At 47.1% G+C, this 14,593-nt stretch overlaps 3 protein-coding genes across 6 annotated transcripts in view; 2 read left to right on the top strand and 1 right to left on the bottom strand.

Moving 5' to 3' along the window:
- Nucleotides 1–5,128, top strand: part of LOC128793626 (Fanconi anemia core complex-associated protein 24-like) — a 71,196-nt gene extending 66,068 nt beyond the window's left edge. For 2 of the 4 annotated variants that reach the window (XM_053952976.1, XM_053952979.1), the window contains exons 2-5: nt 2,862–3,013; nt 3,462–3,601; nt 3,913–4,065; nt 4,640–5,128. In XM_053952976.1, the coding sequence (XP_053808951.1) occupies nt 2,902–3,013; nt 3,462–3,601; nt 3,913–4,065; nt 4,640–4,882 (648 nt within the window). In that variant the 5' untranslated portion in view covers nt 2,862–2,901 and the 3' untranslated portion in view covers nt 4,883–5,128. Of the gene's footprint in view, nt 1–41; nt 112–2,273; nt 2,295–2,861; nt 3,014–3,461; nt 3,602–3,912; nt 4,066–4,639 lie in introns of those variants that run through there. The other 2 variants (XM_053952975.1, XM_053952978.1) reach the window with 2 other exon arrangements.
- The window catches only part of LOC128793624 (Fanconi anemia core complex-associated protein 24-like), a 43,980-nt gene continuing 32,325 nt past the window's right edge, over nt 2,939–14,593 (top strand). The window contains exon 1 of the mRNA XM_053952965.1: nt 2,939–3,013. The gene's annotated coding sequence lies outside the window, so the exon portion shown is untranslated. The remainder of the gene's footprint in view (nt 3,014–14,593) is intronic.
- The window catches only part of LOC128793613 (hydrocephalus-inducing protein homolog), a 27,529-nt gene continuing 23,075 nt past the window's right edge, over nt 10,140–14,593 (bottom strand). The window contains exons 26-29 of the mRNA XM_053952943.1: nt 13,918–14,055; nt 11,568–11,745; nt 10,915–11,069; nt 10,140–10,325 (exon numbers count right to left, since the gene is read on the bottom strand). Of these exons, the coding sequence (XP_053808918.1) occupies nt 10,323–10,325; nt 10,915–11,069; nt 11,568–11,745; nt 13,918–14,055 (474 nt within the window). The 3' untranslated portion in view covers nt 10,140–10,322. The remainder of the gene's footprint in view (nt 10,326–10,914; nt 11,070–11,567; nt 11,746–13,917; nt 14,056–14,593) is intronic.

Below are 14,593 nucleotides of genomic sequence, written 5' to 3'. Positions count from 1 at the left end.
ACAATTTGTGGCTGGCTGCCTGGCAGAGGGCTCTCGCTCCGTGGGTTTCTGGCTGACTTGGGCTCTGCGTGCGTGCAAGGCGCGCTGGGCGAGCGCCTTCCTCGTCCGTAGGTGCGGTTAAATTGGACTGAACTGGGGTCCCTCATTAAGTCGGATGTTTCCAAATTGCCGATAATGGAAATGTGGGGTGCTTGTTAGCATTTTTTATTATCATTATTATTCTCTCGGGAGAAGAAGTGGTGGCAATTGTATTTGTCTTCCCGCTTGTTGGTCTTTTTTGGGGGGAGGTTTATTTTCCCTTCCGTTCTACAACCCTCCTTTAAAGAATCAGGAGGACTTTGGATCACAGAGGCTTCTAAGGCTGGCGAACCCGTTTCTTCTCCTTGTTTTCTTATTTAGTACAGTACGTCTCTGGGCTCTTTCACTGTGTTGTGAATAGATGCAGGGCTGCATTCATGCATTGAAATAGATCGCCGTTTTCGTGCTGAGAATAAAAATCACCCACCAGCCAGATATGTCAATGAGGGAGGAGGAGGCTGGAAGAACCTTGAGGGGGGGAAATCCCCCCGATTTATTATCACCTTCCCTCACCACAGAGCTTTGCACCCCCTAAGTAAGTAAGTAAATAAATGGCAATGGCTTCGTAGCTTCCTTTCCTACTTTGAGAGAAATACTGCTCTTGAAAGCTGCGAGGGGAATGAATCTGTAGCCATAAGTAGCCAGGAGTCATGCCTGTCCCACAAGTTGTTTTCCTTCCCATCCTTTGGCTGACTAAACAGAGGATGCACCCAGCTGAAACTTGGGAGAGGGAGAAAGGCCCTCAGCCCCAGCCGCTGGTTTGCTGCCGAGGCTCCCAGAGCAGAAACGCGGGAGCCTGCAGCCCCCTGAAGCTGCTGTGCCGCTAAACGCTTCGTCTTCTCTTTGAGGAAGGCAGAGGAGGAACACATCCTTCTATTCTGCCTGGCTCCGGTCTCTGCTGGCTGGCAGCATCCCAGCCGGAGCCCCGAGCCGCCAGCCAGCGTCCCTGCTCGGCAGCACCAGCGCCGGGCTTGCCTGGGAGGCGCTGCAAGGCTTCAGCACAGGAGCCTGGGGCAGCTCCTGCCTGGCTGATACACGAGAGTTTCATTCAAATCCTTATTTAGGCTCTGCCTGCCGCCATGAAGGTGACACCACTTAACACAGGCAGGAATTCCTCGGCGGTTCGTTCAGTCGTGTCTTGAATTTCTCTCCATTCAAACAGTTTGCGTTTCGTAGCAGACTAAATCGAGTGGAATCAATCCAAGCTGGCATTTAAGGGCGCTGCACAGACCCGCTGGCGTTGCCAACAGGTATCAAACTGTAGGCCGGCTCTCCTCCCTTTCAGACAGGCACAAACGCTCTCCGTTTCGTGCAGACGGGTCTGGCTCTTCTCTCTGAGCGGGGAAGAAACACTCACACAGCTTTTACAAAGGCTGACACCTGGGAACGGCCAGCTTGAGCGCATCGACGGCTGGCCCGCTGTGGCGCTGGCTATCGCGGACAGGTGTTTTTTGGGAGGTGCTGATGGCAAGAACTCAAATAGCGACAACTGTTTATTGTTTCAAACGTAACGTGTCAGCGCTTAATGGCACGGGAGTTAGCTGCTGCTCACTTCAGCTTCAATTAAAGAACAGAGCTGATAACTACCAAAGCTATAGATCAAGAATCCTCTTCACTTCATTCATCCTCTTTTGGAAATTCTTCAAGAGTTTCTCTGCAACTAGGATAAGGGGAACTATGCAGCGCTCTTGTATGAGTGATATTTCCCCTCTATGTTCAATGCTAGACTGCTGTGAACAAGTAGAGACTTCACAATAGGCTTCTCAGTGCATACAAGTAAATAATAAAAAAAATCAGAGGAGTGGAAAGTGACTCTCCTGTACATTTTACCTGTCTTAAACAAGATGATGAATCTTCGGGAAGAAGTTAGTATTTGGCATGCCCGTGAAATGAGCAAATTTCACACCCATAAAATCTGATACCATCAGAACCCAAAAGCTCTCTGTGGTGTCACCTCCAGTCTGATTGTATGGATGGTTGTGACAGAAGAACCCTAGGAAGGGAAGTGATTATTACATGGTATTTTCATCCTTTAAGCCTTATTGTTCCCCCTCAGTGCTTACAGAAGGAGCACAGCTTTCTGGTAGCTTCCCCCTAAGCTATTTATTAAGTCCCTTCTTTTTCCAAACTTGCATCCTGGCTGTGGAGGACTTTGATTTCCATCCTTAGTTGTAAGCTGAGGGCCTTCAGTGTCCTTGGAGATTGAGGCATTTCATGTAAGTTGGTTCTTAAATTATCCAGGTGAACAATTTGTTAACTGGACAGGCTGCTAGCCAAGAAACTAACTTTGGATATTTTCTTCAATATGAATCAATAACACTCCGTATGTCTGCTTAACAAATGCAGTTGGTTTTAATAAGAAGTATGGCTGTATATGACAGCTACTCCTTTTATGCCTTTCCTTAAAAATAAACCAAGTTCTAACCTCTGCGAGGTGAGGTAGAATCCTCCTTAGATGAAGCCTCTCAGTGCTTTTTGAATGGTATTTAGTCATTCCCATCAGCTCCTGCTACTGGGGTCCAAAAAAGAGTTGTAAAGGGGGAAGTAGTCCCACAATCAGATTTTAATTCACTTTTTTTGCAAAATTTGTTATCTTTTAAATTTTTGTCACTTGTGAGCCAGAGTTGCTGGCCGATTTTGGTACGTTCACCTTAGCTGTAAGGAAGCTTGAGAAAGGAGGTAGTGTCTCTTCCAGAATATTGCATCCTAAGTTTATGATTAAAATTTATACGCTTGGAACAGGTTTGCAAAATGTGTTGCTACTTTTCCACATTTCTTCCTAGGGTGTAGCTGCTACTGAAGGAGGATTTTAAAGGAGGTCTGATGACAACAAAGGCAAACTTTCCTGTGACAGCGGGATCTATAGTTGTCCCTTACGGGCATGTGATTGGAAATGAGAGGTGGAGAGGGTCAGAGCTAGCCCAAAGGCTACAAGGTAAGCACAAACAAATTGGAAGAAGAAAAGCAAGTCAGGCAAAACATGCCCCTCTATTGCCCAGGAAGGTGAAACGGCTGGAATATGCTTTACTCTGGGCCTGACTGGTCCCATGTTTGTGCTATGGACTAGCTTAGCAGGCTGAAACTAAATTGTGATGATCCCTCCAGAAAAGCATGTGATATTTTTGTTCAAGTCCAGCGTTTACTGAGCAGCTCTAGTACTTTTAAATCTGTAGATTGGAACTGCTATTAATTTGCATTACTAAAGACATCACACAGTAGTTCGGATTGCTTGTAATAGATTTACTTCAAGGGAGAAAAGGCTTTTTATAAAGTTCATGATCAAGTCACTAGAATTACTGACACTTTAGGAACGCTCTGTTGTGAAATAATTGTTAGTATATTTTTAACTACTGTATGTTTTCTTCTAACAATCGCACCCTAAGGGAAAGTTAGAGTCATCTTTGAAGATGCCTTGGGACTGGTGGACTTTCATCTTTCAAACAGAACTTGCATTTTACTTATTTCCGAAGCAGATTTGGTTGCAGGGGATGAATTCAAACGAAGATTGGTTAGGTTTAGAAATGTAAGTGCTATATAAAGAGAAAAGTTTTCACTTGATACTTGTTTATTCCATGCTTCTGAAAACATTCTTCTTGTGGTTTTTTACAATTCCATCGGAGATGACCTTTTGGGATAATTTTCACCTGGAAACTATCTGAAAATTCTGCAGCTGTGTGATAATGCTGTATTAAACCTCTGTCCTGTTGCTGCAGCTTATGCTCTTCCTCTGATTTGCTATTAGGCAGCTCATACTTGAAAGAATTTCTCTCTGTTCCATTGCATTAGCTTGTCATTAACAAGGTTTTGCCTAATACCTTTTTCCTTTCAACACAGGCCAGCAGTCTTAGGGGAATTGTAATCGTAGAGAAAACCCCAATCAGTGGTCAGTACTACCTAGGAGTACAAAAACTTGTTGTACTCGAACTTGGAATGGTGTTGCTTCCTGTGGCCAATCAAGGAGAAGCTTCTCAGCTTATTATTCAACTAGTAAGTTTCTGTGTTATATTAAAATATGAGATGTACAGCAAAGCAGGGAGAATACATAGGATCTTAAAGGAGCACAGCATCACTTGCATGGAAGGAATAAATCTTCAGTAGTATAGTTCAGTGGAAAGAAGGCTCATTTGGGAACAAAGCAAAAAGGCTGAAGAATATGATCCTGGATTTTTTAAATGTAATCTTACATTAGGTAATGTATGTAGGTACATGTGAGGTACCACTAGGTAGCATTAAGCAGTTGTCACTGTCAAAATCAGCTTGAGACTTTGCTTTCTCTAAGGCTAGGGAAACTGCTTTTAAATTGTTTCTTGTTACCCTTTCTTTCTCTGACTGCATCCCAAAGATGACAAAAACCATTGTTTTCATTTGTTGTTGCTAGTAAGAAACTGTTCCTAAGTAAGGTTTCGTCGAACTGCATCCGATAAGGGATGGAGGAGGGAGCTTGTATTTCCAGCTTCCTAGCGCTTGCCCTGAGCTGTGCAGAGATGAAGCCGGGGTCAGCCCTGGCCGCGGGGCTCTGGCAGAAGCGCTGGGTGTCGCTGACAGCTCTCTTCGGCTCCAGGTGCGGGAGCAGAGCAGGGATGGCGGCGCCAACCCCTTCCTTGGCAAGCGGCGCGCTCAGCTGGCAGGAGCCGCAGTGCTCCAGGCGGTGCAGCACATCCCCGGCGTTGGCAAAGCAAAAGCTCTGCTCTTACTGCAGCGCTTTGGAAGCGTCCATCGGCTTTGTAACGCGGCCATCCACGAGCTTGAGCAAGCGCTTGGACAAGCAGTAGCACAACAAATTTATACTTTTTTGCATTCCTGACGTGCACGTGCAGTGGTATTTTGCAAAACTTGGGTTTTTTCTTCTGAATGATAAAAGTTTGGTTTTAATATTAAATCAGAAGATGCTGATTTCTGTAATCATGGCTAGCAGCAACTGGACTCTGATGCTTCTTTTTTAACATCTGCTCTGTTCATATAGATTAAGCTGTGCAAATTGCCTTGGACAGAAGTCTGTATTTTGCATCTATCTGGAACAAATAAAAACCAAGCAAGCTGTCTTTTTCAACATCTGTGTTTCAATATGGAAGAGCAATCTGCTTGCTTACTTTGGTCTTCCAGAAAGAAAACACCATATGAATATGTGCATAGTAACTTCTCAGGAACTGGAAATATGTTCGGTGTGTTTAAAAAGTTAGCATATACTGCTTTAGAGTAACATCCTTGATTTAGAACTTTTTGGAGTTCCTTTGGAAAGTCCTACTGGAATACAGGTTTGACTTCACGCTATTCAGATAGTCAATCCTTATTAAAGTGGGTTGTAGTCCATCCATCTGCAAAACAAACTCAATGATGCCTTTGTTACTTTGCCCCTCCTCCCTGCCAAGGATTTTCAGAATCATAGAGGAGCTTTGAGAAGTTTTGACGAAACACGATGATTGAATTAAGAAGTACAACAGCAGGCTAAATATAAGTAATACTAATTGCTCAAATCTAGGAGAAATTTTGTACCGGTTCATCTAAGCAGCAAAGGATTAATAATTCATATAAATCATAAAGGTTCAGTAAATAATGCATCAAGATCCCACCTGCTATCACATTTTCAGACATTATAAGTCAGCAGCTTTAGAACTGCAACCATCAGAATTTCAAATGTTAAATGTATTTTTAACACTGGTTAAATCTGCGTTAACAATTATAGAAGGTCACCCTTTTGAAAAATTTACCTGTGCATGTGTAATTTGATATATGTAACATAATCTATTATGTACATCAGGTTTGTATTGTGCAATTTTACTGCATTAAGTGCAGCACAAGCTGCATTTTATTTCACCTTCTCCCAAGAAAGTCACTGACTGAGAGTTGCATTTCCAGGGCAAAGATCTGCCTTTTGAGAAACTTCAAACACAGAAAAAGCATTTTTACTAGATGTGTACAAGGCCAGGCCTCATTGAAGGCACAGCTTTTCTCACAACTTATCTTTAACTGAAAAAGAATTAAACAGTGTGATCATGAGTCTGGCATCTCAGCCAGAAAGGCCAGGTATTAGAGGGAAGAAGTCAGCCTATAAAATCTGATTATTTTTTCTCTTCCATTGGCTGTCAGTAATGATCATCAGGATATATCTGTACATGTTAACATCAAGGTGTTTGTATTTACATATGCAGTAATATATCTACAAAGACTTTTGAATTCTCTTCAAGGAAAAGGACATTTGAACAAATTATCTGTTACAGATATATATTACAACATTGGCTTTTCACAAATCCATGGAAATGCATTTATATCTGTGGTGTTAAAGTAACTTTGTTATAAAGATATAATCCTTATTTCTGCTGTTAATAAGCTTAGACATAGTAGTGCAATAGCTGATAGAAGTGTGCTTGTGTTAAAATGCCTGCTGGGATGGGAGAACACCCAATGAACACAGCATGAGGACACCTGCACACATCTGCCAACCATCAGCACTCACCCTCTGAAGGCACTGTGCACCAAGGCCCACACTGGAGGTGATCAGGAGAAGGAGCCAAAATCCCAGCCAAGAAACACGCGTGCTCTAAAAAAGCGGACCCGAGGAGGGGTCGTGTAAAATAGTTCCTGGAAAATGTAAACTAGTTTATGGATACGCATAAGGGACTATGAATATGCAACAGGCTGATGGAAAGGAAAAGCTATTTAAGGGCTGTCCCCAAAGGTAACAGTGTGGTCTTGGCTCAGTGCCAAGATGCACCTGGCCGTAATAACCTTTGCTCTATGGTCCTTGTCTCCTATTGCCAGGTTTGGGGTTTGCGCTGAATTTACCTGGAACTCTCTGCCACTGAATACCCTGTGGCATGGGGGTTGTGTGCTGTCTCTAAAATAGTCTTGAATCTTCTTTTTTATGGTCTCCAGGTACTAGTGAGCTACAAGTCAACAACAAAAACAAAGCAGTTACAGTTCTAGGTCTACAAAAATACTTGGCCGTTTTTTAGCTGTCAGGAAGCTCCTGGGCACTTTCTGTGCAGCAGCTGTGTGGTTGCTCAAACACTAAACAATCCATGCTTTGCATATTTCCAAAAGTTAATATAGTTCCAAAGTCATGGATGATCCTACTCATGTAAGTTATTCATCAAGAAAAGTCTTCAAGTCCTTGACTGTTACGTTACAAGTATTTAGTAATTTATTTCTCCTCTTTTATTCCCTCAGTGTTCATTGCTTGAAGATTAATGCAATGTAACAGTATCCCTTTTATCACAACCCTTTGACTTGTTCTATACTTTTACTCCTGCTTTCAGATTTTCTTTCCCTTTTTGATGCACAGCAGTAGCCACATGTTTTCTATAGCTACAATATCAAGTACTGTGACACAAAACCACTTCTGCAAAGCCCAATGGCTGGTGCTAAGAGCTCACCCACATTAGGGGAATTTCAAGGCTTATTTCAGACCAGTTTTCATTTGGTCCCATGGACTGAATATTCATTACTGGTTGCATCCATTGCAGTGCAGTGATGCCTCAGGTCTACTTCTACATTCTTCAGAATCTGAACTGCTCTAGTGTGTGGATCTGGGCTTCATATTAGGGGATGGTGAGCTCTCTCCACAAAGTAGGCAGACAAAACAAATCCTTCTCTAGCTGGGGTCCAAGGACAATCGATCCAGATCTCAGGCCAAGAGCATAAACAATGTGGACTGAAGAGAGAAAAACAAGAAGGGTGGGACTTCATGGGCTAAAGCTGGAATTGGACAATTAACTCCAATATGCAGATGGGCCAGAACTGATCAAAGCGAGAGACCTTGTGAGCGGTCGTCCATTCTGTGACCCTTTTGGCTCACCTTGGCTGTAGCCCTGGCTGGGCTCTTGTGCTGCCCAAGGTGGATCCAGTGAGGCCTTTTAGCAAATCCCTGCTTTATTCTGTAACTCTGTCCAGTCTCTGTTCTAGGTCAGTAACCTCAACAACTTTCTAACAAGGAACCCTGCTTTTTTGTCTCTTCTCTTCCTTGGTGCTTTGTGTTTTGAGGGAGGTATTGGAAGTTATTCCTTTAGGAAGAAACATGACATTCCTTTTGAAGTGAAGGCAATTAGAACTCGGCTGTGACCTAAGCACTGACTTAGAGCTGCCAGCTGCTCCACAGCTCTGGCCTGAGTGAAGCTACGTGCATCACCAAAACCTGCCGATCTCAAGACAGCCTCAGGCTGGCTGTCTTATTTGATTGCCCTAGTTCTTTGGATAAAAACACATTTTATGGGCAAGCAGATCTATGTGTCTTTATCTACAAACTCTCCTTTAATTAGAGCAGAGCTAGCACACAATTCCTGAAAGGTGACCTCAAGTGGAGAATGGGGAGGAGTGGGAGGAAGAGGAAGGTGACAATGGCTTGATCTGCATTTCTGCACTGCCAGAATCAGCTACACACATGCCAGATCCCAGCTGAGAGTGAGCAGTACTGCCCTGTGCCTCATCTTCCCTGGCTGGGAGGGGAGGAGAGGCAGAGAGCTGAGGGGCAGAGTCATTGGCACGTGTGGTCTGATCTGTGTGCAAGTAAAGGTGATGCAGAGCACATGAGCTGCAGCTGCTTACAAGTATGTTTGTTTAGTTAATTGAGGTGTCATGACAACTACTTCATCTAAACTGCTGCAGCATAGAAGTTGTCATTGATACCTCATGACTCTACACAAACCATTAAACTTTATGCACAGAAAAAGTCAAACTCTGTTTAGTCAACTTGGAGAGTGTCACGTAAAGAATGGAGTTTTAAGGGGAGGAGGGGGGGCGAGGGGAAAGTCTCACCTGTTCATAGCAGGTCACCACAGCTTAATTAGTGAGTTCAGCTTCAGGCTGGAAGCACTCTCCTGGCTCACGCAGAAGAGCTGGCATTTCAACCCACCAAATACGGAACAACGCAGAGGGGTTCAGAGCCTACAAAACAAGCCACTGAGGAATCACAAGAGACTGACAATACACAGGAAGAGCCTCTGAGCATTTAAGGACTGAAAGCTCCATGTCACACCCACTGTAACCTCAAGACAACATACAGCAGTATAAATTTGAGTCACTAAATCAATTACCATGATAGCACAATCTGGCAAGTTTGTGATCACAGCTAGAAATCCTCATTCTCTGGCACAGCTGGCACATGTGCAGTTAGTCGGGAGCCAGAGAGCTGCAAAAACGGGTGCTCGTGGGGATGCTCCTCTTGTTAAACTCAGAAGCAAAGTGGCACAAGTTAGAGCAGTGATTTTCACTGTAGAACACCTTTGCCTTTGGGAGTGCACCTCACAGAGGCTGCTCTTCAGGAGTTTGAAATCCCATTTTGGATGGGAAAGCGTCCCAAAGGTAGAGGAAGAGCTGCAGCACCAAGCCGAGCCTCGCAGGGTTCCCTTGCACCCGGCAAGGAGCCAAGTGCTGGAAGGCTCGTGCCACCCTCCCCCTGGGCCACTTGAGCTCCTTGCATGCCCCGGCAGCTTCCTGGTGCCTCTGAGTGCAGATCCAGCTAAGATCCACTCATGTCCAGAGATAAAATCCTGAAGCAGCTCCAGAGGTGCTTTGTTGCTTTGTCGCTGTGAGTTCTGCAGTGCCAAAGACTGGAAACCTCTGGGTTTCCAGACAAACCTGCTCATATTATAGCCCTTTAGACCTGCTTCTATTTTATACTGCATTGACACTATTTAGATACTCTATTAGCAATAACTTTAGCCACAATGATCCACATCATCAGTGTCATCCATCTCACACCTGACCAAGAGTCTTCTCCCTGCGAGTCTGCCACAATCCCCAGCGTTATCTGGGCCACAGTACCACCAGGGTAACGTGTTCGCTACAGAGCGTCATCCATGATCATCCTAAGGGTGTCACTGGCTTCATGAGATGGGTTTAGAGTCTTAGCCATCCAATTCCAGTGGCAAGGGACATGGTGGGACTTCAAGTAGTGCTTAAGGCAAGCTATAAATGCTCCAGGTGCTTCACAGAGGTGGACAGAATCCAGTTCTCTGTCCTGAAAAGCTTCATCTGGGAGAAGTGGAAAACTGCACAGGATCTCATGAAATTTGCACCATGCCTGGGCAGAGAGCTCAGCATTCACAGATTTCTTCACACAGGACATTATTCTCCCTGCTTTATTGGTAAACAAGGTGTGCCAATGCCGATCCTCGAGGTTCTTATGGCTCAGTAGGTTCTTCAAAGAGCTTCCCAGTTTCCCTTGAACTTCTCAGGGTTTGTCTTCTGAAGAATATATGGATGATTCAGTTTCTTTATCCTCAGCTGAAATCGCAAGGTTGGCAGCATCACTGCAGAAGAAACCATGTCATTCCCATCATACGGGTATAGAAATGGGATTTTTTTTTTTTTTAACAATATTTTTTCCTGCTTAACCTCTGTATTCCAGAACAGGAGAGAAATGCTTTGTGGAATCATGCACCAATCAAAAAAGTAAACGAGGGCTTGTCATGAATAAGGCCATTTGGAGATCACAAAGTTCATCAGTTCAGTTGCCCTTCTTGCCATTTACACAGCAAGTGAAGATGAGTTTGCTGGTGCTTGGCCCTTCACTGACTCTGAATATTCTGCTCACTTTATAGGTATAAACACTTAAATACAAATATCTCTCTCAGTCACAAAAGAGAAACCACCACAAGCTCTCCAAATTCTGCAAGTGGCCCAGAAATCTTATCATCTGATTATGGCAGTGTCTATCTGAGAGCTCAAAGGATGGAGGGTGGGCTGGCCACAAGCAAAGGCAACTTTGGGAGGGAGCACAGCTGCTACTCCTCCAATTTCCCAAGTGGGAATAAGCCTCCCACCTCTTCCACCAGACCCAGTATGCTGCTGGGGGAGCCCCTCAGCTGAAGAGGCCCTGGGGAGATGTTGGACACTAGCCTGTTGTTCAGCTGTGACAATCAGTGACTCCATCCGTGACTCCATCCGTGACTCCATCCGTGACTCCATCCGTGACTCCAGGACCACAGATTCATCCCTCTCCCTTTCTTCCTCCTCCGGGTTTTCTTCTTCCTCTTGCACTACCTCCTCCTCTTCTGAAGGAAAAAAATTCTCCATGAATAGAAGACATGGCACACTGCCAATCCCATTTAAGCTGAGAAGTCCCACTTCCCCAACACTGGCCTCTCCCAGAAACAATGGATGCTGCTGCTCCTCTCAGAATCCTCATGTTCATTCTCACTTAGCTTCCTCCTCCCAGGGGATCATGTCATCCCCTGCAATGTCACGCACATCCAAGCCTGCCAAAAGCCCTGCCAGCCTCTCTTACAGCTTTCCCAAGCTTTTCTGCCTGGCCATCATCTTTCCAGCCCTACAACAAGGTGCTGGCAAGATCTGCGGGATGGCTCCTGGGCAAAAGCCTAAATGGACTCAACTGCTCAAAAGTCAGGAAGCAACCAGAGAGGCCAAAGTGTTGGTCTGGCAGCCCTGCAACTTCCAGACTCGTGGAGATGGCTGTGAGCTGCTTGATGGGCAATGGTAGGGGGGAAAAACTTCCTGGGAGATCTTCCTGGGAGACGACAGACAGTGCTCACCTTTCAACATCCTGGGTAGGTCCTTGGTAACCCCAGGGGAGGTCCCCTCTCCTTTCAGGAAGATTTCTGCTGGGTCCAGAGAAGCCACTTGCACCTGGACAGTCTTGCAGAAGACTCCTAGCTTTCCTGGCAGATAATAGACTTCCAACACTTGCTTCTTGCCAGGTGCAATGGAACCCTGCAGGGACAGGAGAAGAGGGAGGGACTGCATCAAAGGTTTGATGTGGGATGGCTCAGGGGACAGACAGGCTGAGAAGACAGGTTCTCATCTAGAAGAAACCATCAGAGCACCTCACTTTCTAGCTCCCTTGTGCCCAAAAGCTTGTGCCTCCAACCCTGGGGTGCAGTGAGTGCTCCTGAGCTCTCGCAAGGCTGCAGCCCCAGCCCAGCCCGATGTGAGCACAGCTCTGCTGCTCGTGGCATATGCCCTCTGCCAGCAAGGGCCATGCCCAAAAAATAAAAGCTCTTTTGCCAGGCTCTGTGGAAAAGGAGTCAAGTGCCTGCACTCTCAGGAGGGCCAGGAGCTCCTGTCACAGCACATCAGCAATTCCAGGCTGGTGTCCAAGGGCCTGACCCCTTATTAATGATCCCAACAAAAACACCTTCTGCCTCTGCGGTTACACCGTCCTGACTCATGGTTTCTTGCACACATCCATCTCTGGAAATGCAGGAGCAGAGACTAGGATGAGTTCTGGGGATGAGAGTGATGGCAGGAAGGGCCATCCTCCTCTTTGGGCTTTCAGAAATGCTGTCCAAGCCCCAGGCTGGGCTCACAGCAGCGAGGTTGAATGGAAACACGGCTCTGGGTGACAGGGCACAGCTGCAGCTTTCCTTGGCTCACCCCTGCACACCGGGCCGGACCCTCGGCTCCCCATTCCTCTTGCCAGTGCAGGGAGAAGCGGCTGAGCAGGACAAGCCCTGCCCCTGGCTCTCCTGAGTTACTCCAGCACACAGCACGGCTGCAGCCAAAGGGAGCCCGGCCAAGCTGCCAGCGCCAGGATGCTGCTCCAGCAGCTGAGAGCACGGCCCACGCAGAGCTGTGTCCGCAGGTGCCCGCAGGAGGAGGGCACCAGCGCGTCACCCCTTGTACGGGACACACGTGGAGTCATGGGAAAGCCCTTTGGCTTCCCCTTTGTTGTGCTGCGTGGTTTTGGTTGTCATTCGGTCCGAGGAGTCAGTTCTATAACCCCCCCCCCCACCCATTTTGTATTGTTATGGCAGAGTTTATTCTCAATGGACTGTTCCTTTCCCCCTGTATTGTTAGTTTTGCCCTAGCTGTCCATCTCCCCAAAGACCTGCCCTTTTGTTCCCTGTTCCTCCTCCCACTGAATGCCAATCCCTTCCCATGCCTGCCCCTTTCTCTAGAAATTCCCTATCAATTCTGTATCCTCTGAGGCCCCATTGATTGAAGTTGTTCTCCTCCCCTGTAATCCCCTATTGGTTTAAACATTGGATGCCCCACCTTGTGTTCCACCCCCAGTTCCTCCCAGTTGATTCAAGATTGCACCTGCCCCTAAGACCTCCCAATACAGAAGTGGATGGATGGCTTTGTTCCGTGTCTTTGTGTCCCTGACCCTCCTGGGAATAAACACCTTTGGAAAACATACAGAAGACCTCTCCCTGTTCCCTGTCCCTGCCCTGGAGCAGCGCGCCCGTGCCGCAGAGCAGCTGTGCCCTACAGCCGCAGCCCGGATTGAGCGGCTTGCTGGGGGCAGCCGCTCTCGCCGTCGCTGTCGGGAGCCAGTCGGGCTGAAGGAATCCGGCACCAGCACCCCTTCCCATTCCAGAGAGGGCCAAAGGCAGGAATACTGCTAAAGCTCCAAGACATCCAGCAGGACTGAGAAGCTAGCGTGGTGCCATGCTGCAGCCTCTTCTCCCTGCTCTTTCAGCCCTGCCCCTCCCTGCTCCCCTCCCTGCCCCACAAAGCTCCCGCAGAGAAGCAAAGCTGCACGAGGGAGGGACCAGCACAGAGGCTGTGCAATTTCTGGCAAAGGAGCTTCAAGCCCAAGCAAGGAATATGGAAATGCTTCTTAGTGCTGGCAGCAGGGAGGCAGGGACGAGGAAGAAAGTGACCCTCAGAAGAGCCAGCAGCACCCACCTCCAGTAGCAGCACAGCCACAGAGCTGAGCACTTGTGCCTCTGGCAAGTGGTACCTTGCCAGCCAAGGCCATGGGGAGTCTATTAGGTGAGCACTTGCTTGACCTCTCTGCCCCAGCAGCAACTGCTTACAGCCCTGTCTCTCAGGGCTGGGTTTGGGGTTTCCCCCCCACTTTTTCCCCTCTTTTTCCCTTGAACTCTCTCCACCTGGCCACCTGACACAGGGCCAGAGCTGATGACTTGTGCTACTCACTGTGCTGGGCACGACCACGGGCACACCAGGCAGAGGGTTTGCTGCAGTGTCGGTGCTGGACTCTGGCACCACGTAGGTGAATTCAAGGACCCCGGTGTTCTGCAGGGTGACCTCTGCTTTGAGGACTTTGTTAAACACCTGCAGAGAGGACAGAGAAGTGGGAAGTTATAGATACAGGCCTGATGCTGGCAATCTCCTTCCTCTTCCATGGCGTTGAAAGCACACGGCCACAATGCAACCCCACAAGTACAGAGAAGGGGTAAAACCGTGGAAGGGCCAGTAATAACTGAACCAGGGGACCAGGTCCTCTGCACTCTGAGGGGTCACCAACAGCCAGGAGAAACAGAGGAGGTGGCACTGAGGTGTGTGAGATGAACCCAAAGGTGATGAAGTTCAAGAATGAAAGCTGTTGGTTCTACGTGTTGTTGTTTGGCTTGTTTGGATTTCTTCAGGTTGGTTTGTTGGGTGTTGCTCTGAGCTGGCAGAGGGACGGCGTTGAAGACCTGAGCAAAAGGAAGCAGGAGGAGAGGGGAGGGGACAGAAGAGTTGGCATTGGAGAGGCTGGAAGTTCCCGAGTACCCATCCAAAGGGAAAGGGAACAGGGAGCGCCCTGGCCGAGTAGAAAGGGGATAGAAAGATTGCCATTTTGCTGGAGGGTGTGTTTGCTCAGCTCTCG

The sequence above is a fragment of the Vidua chalybeata genome, chromosome 11, assembly GCF_026979565.1.
Source record: "Vidua chalybeata isolate OUT-0048 chromosome 11, bVidCha1 merged haplotype, whole genome shotgun sequence".
NCBI classification, from domain to species: Eukaryota; Metazoa; Chordata; class Aves; order Passeriformes; family Viduidae; genus Vidua; species Vidua chalybeata.
Note: the sequence above shows the minus strand (reverse complement) of the source record. Positions and strands in the feature narration are given on the sequence as shown.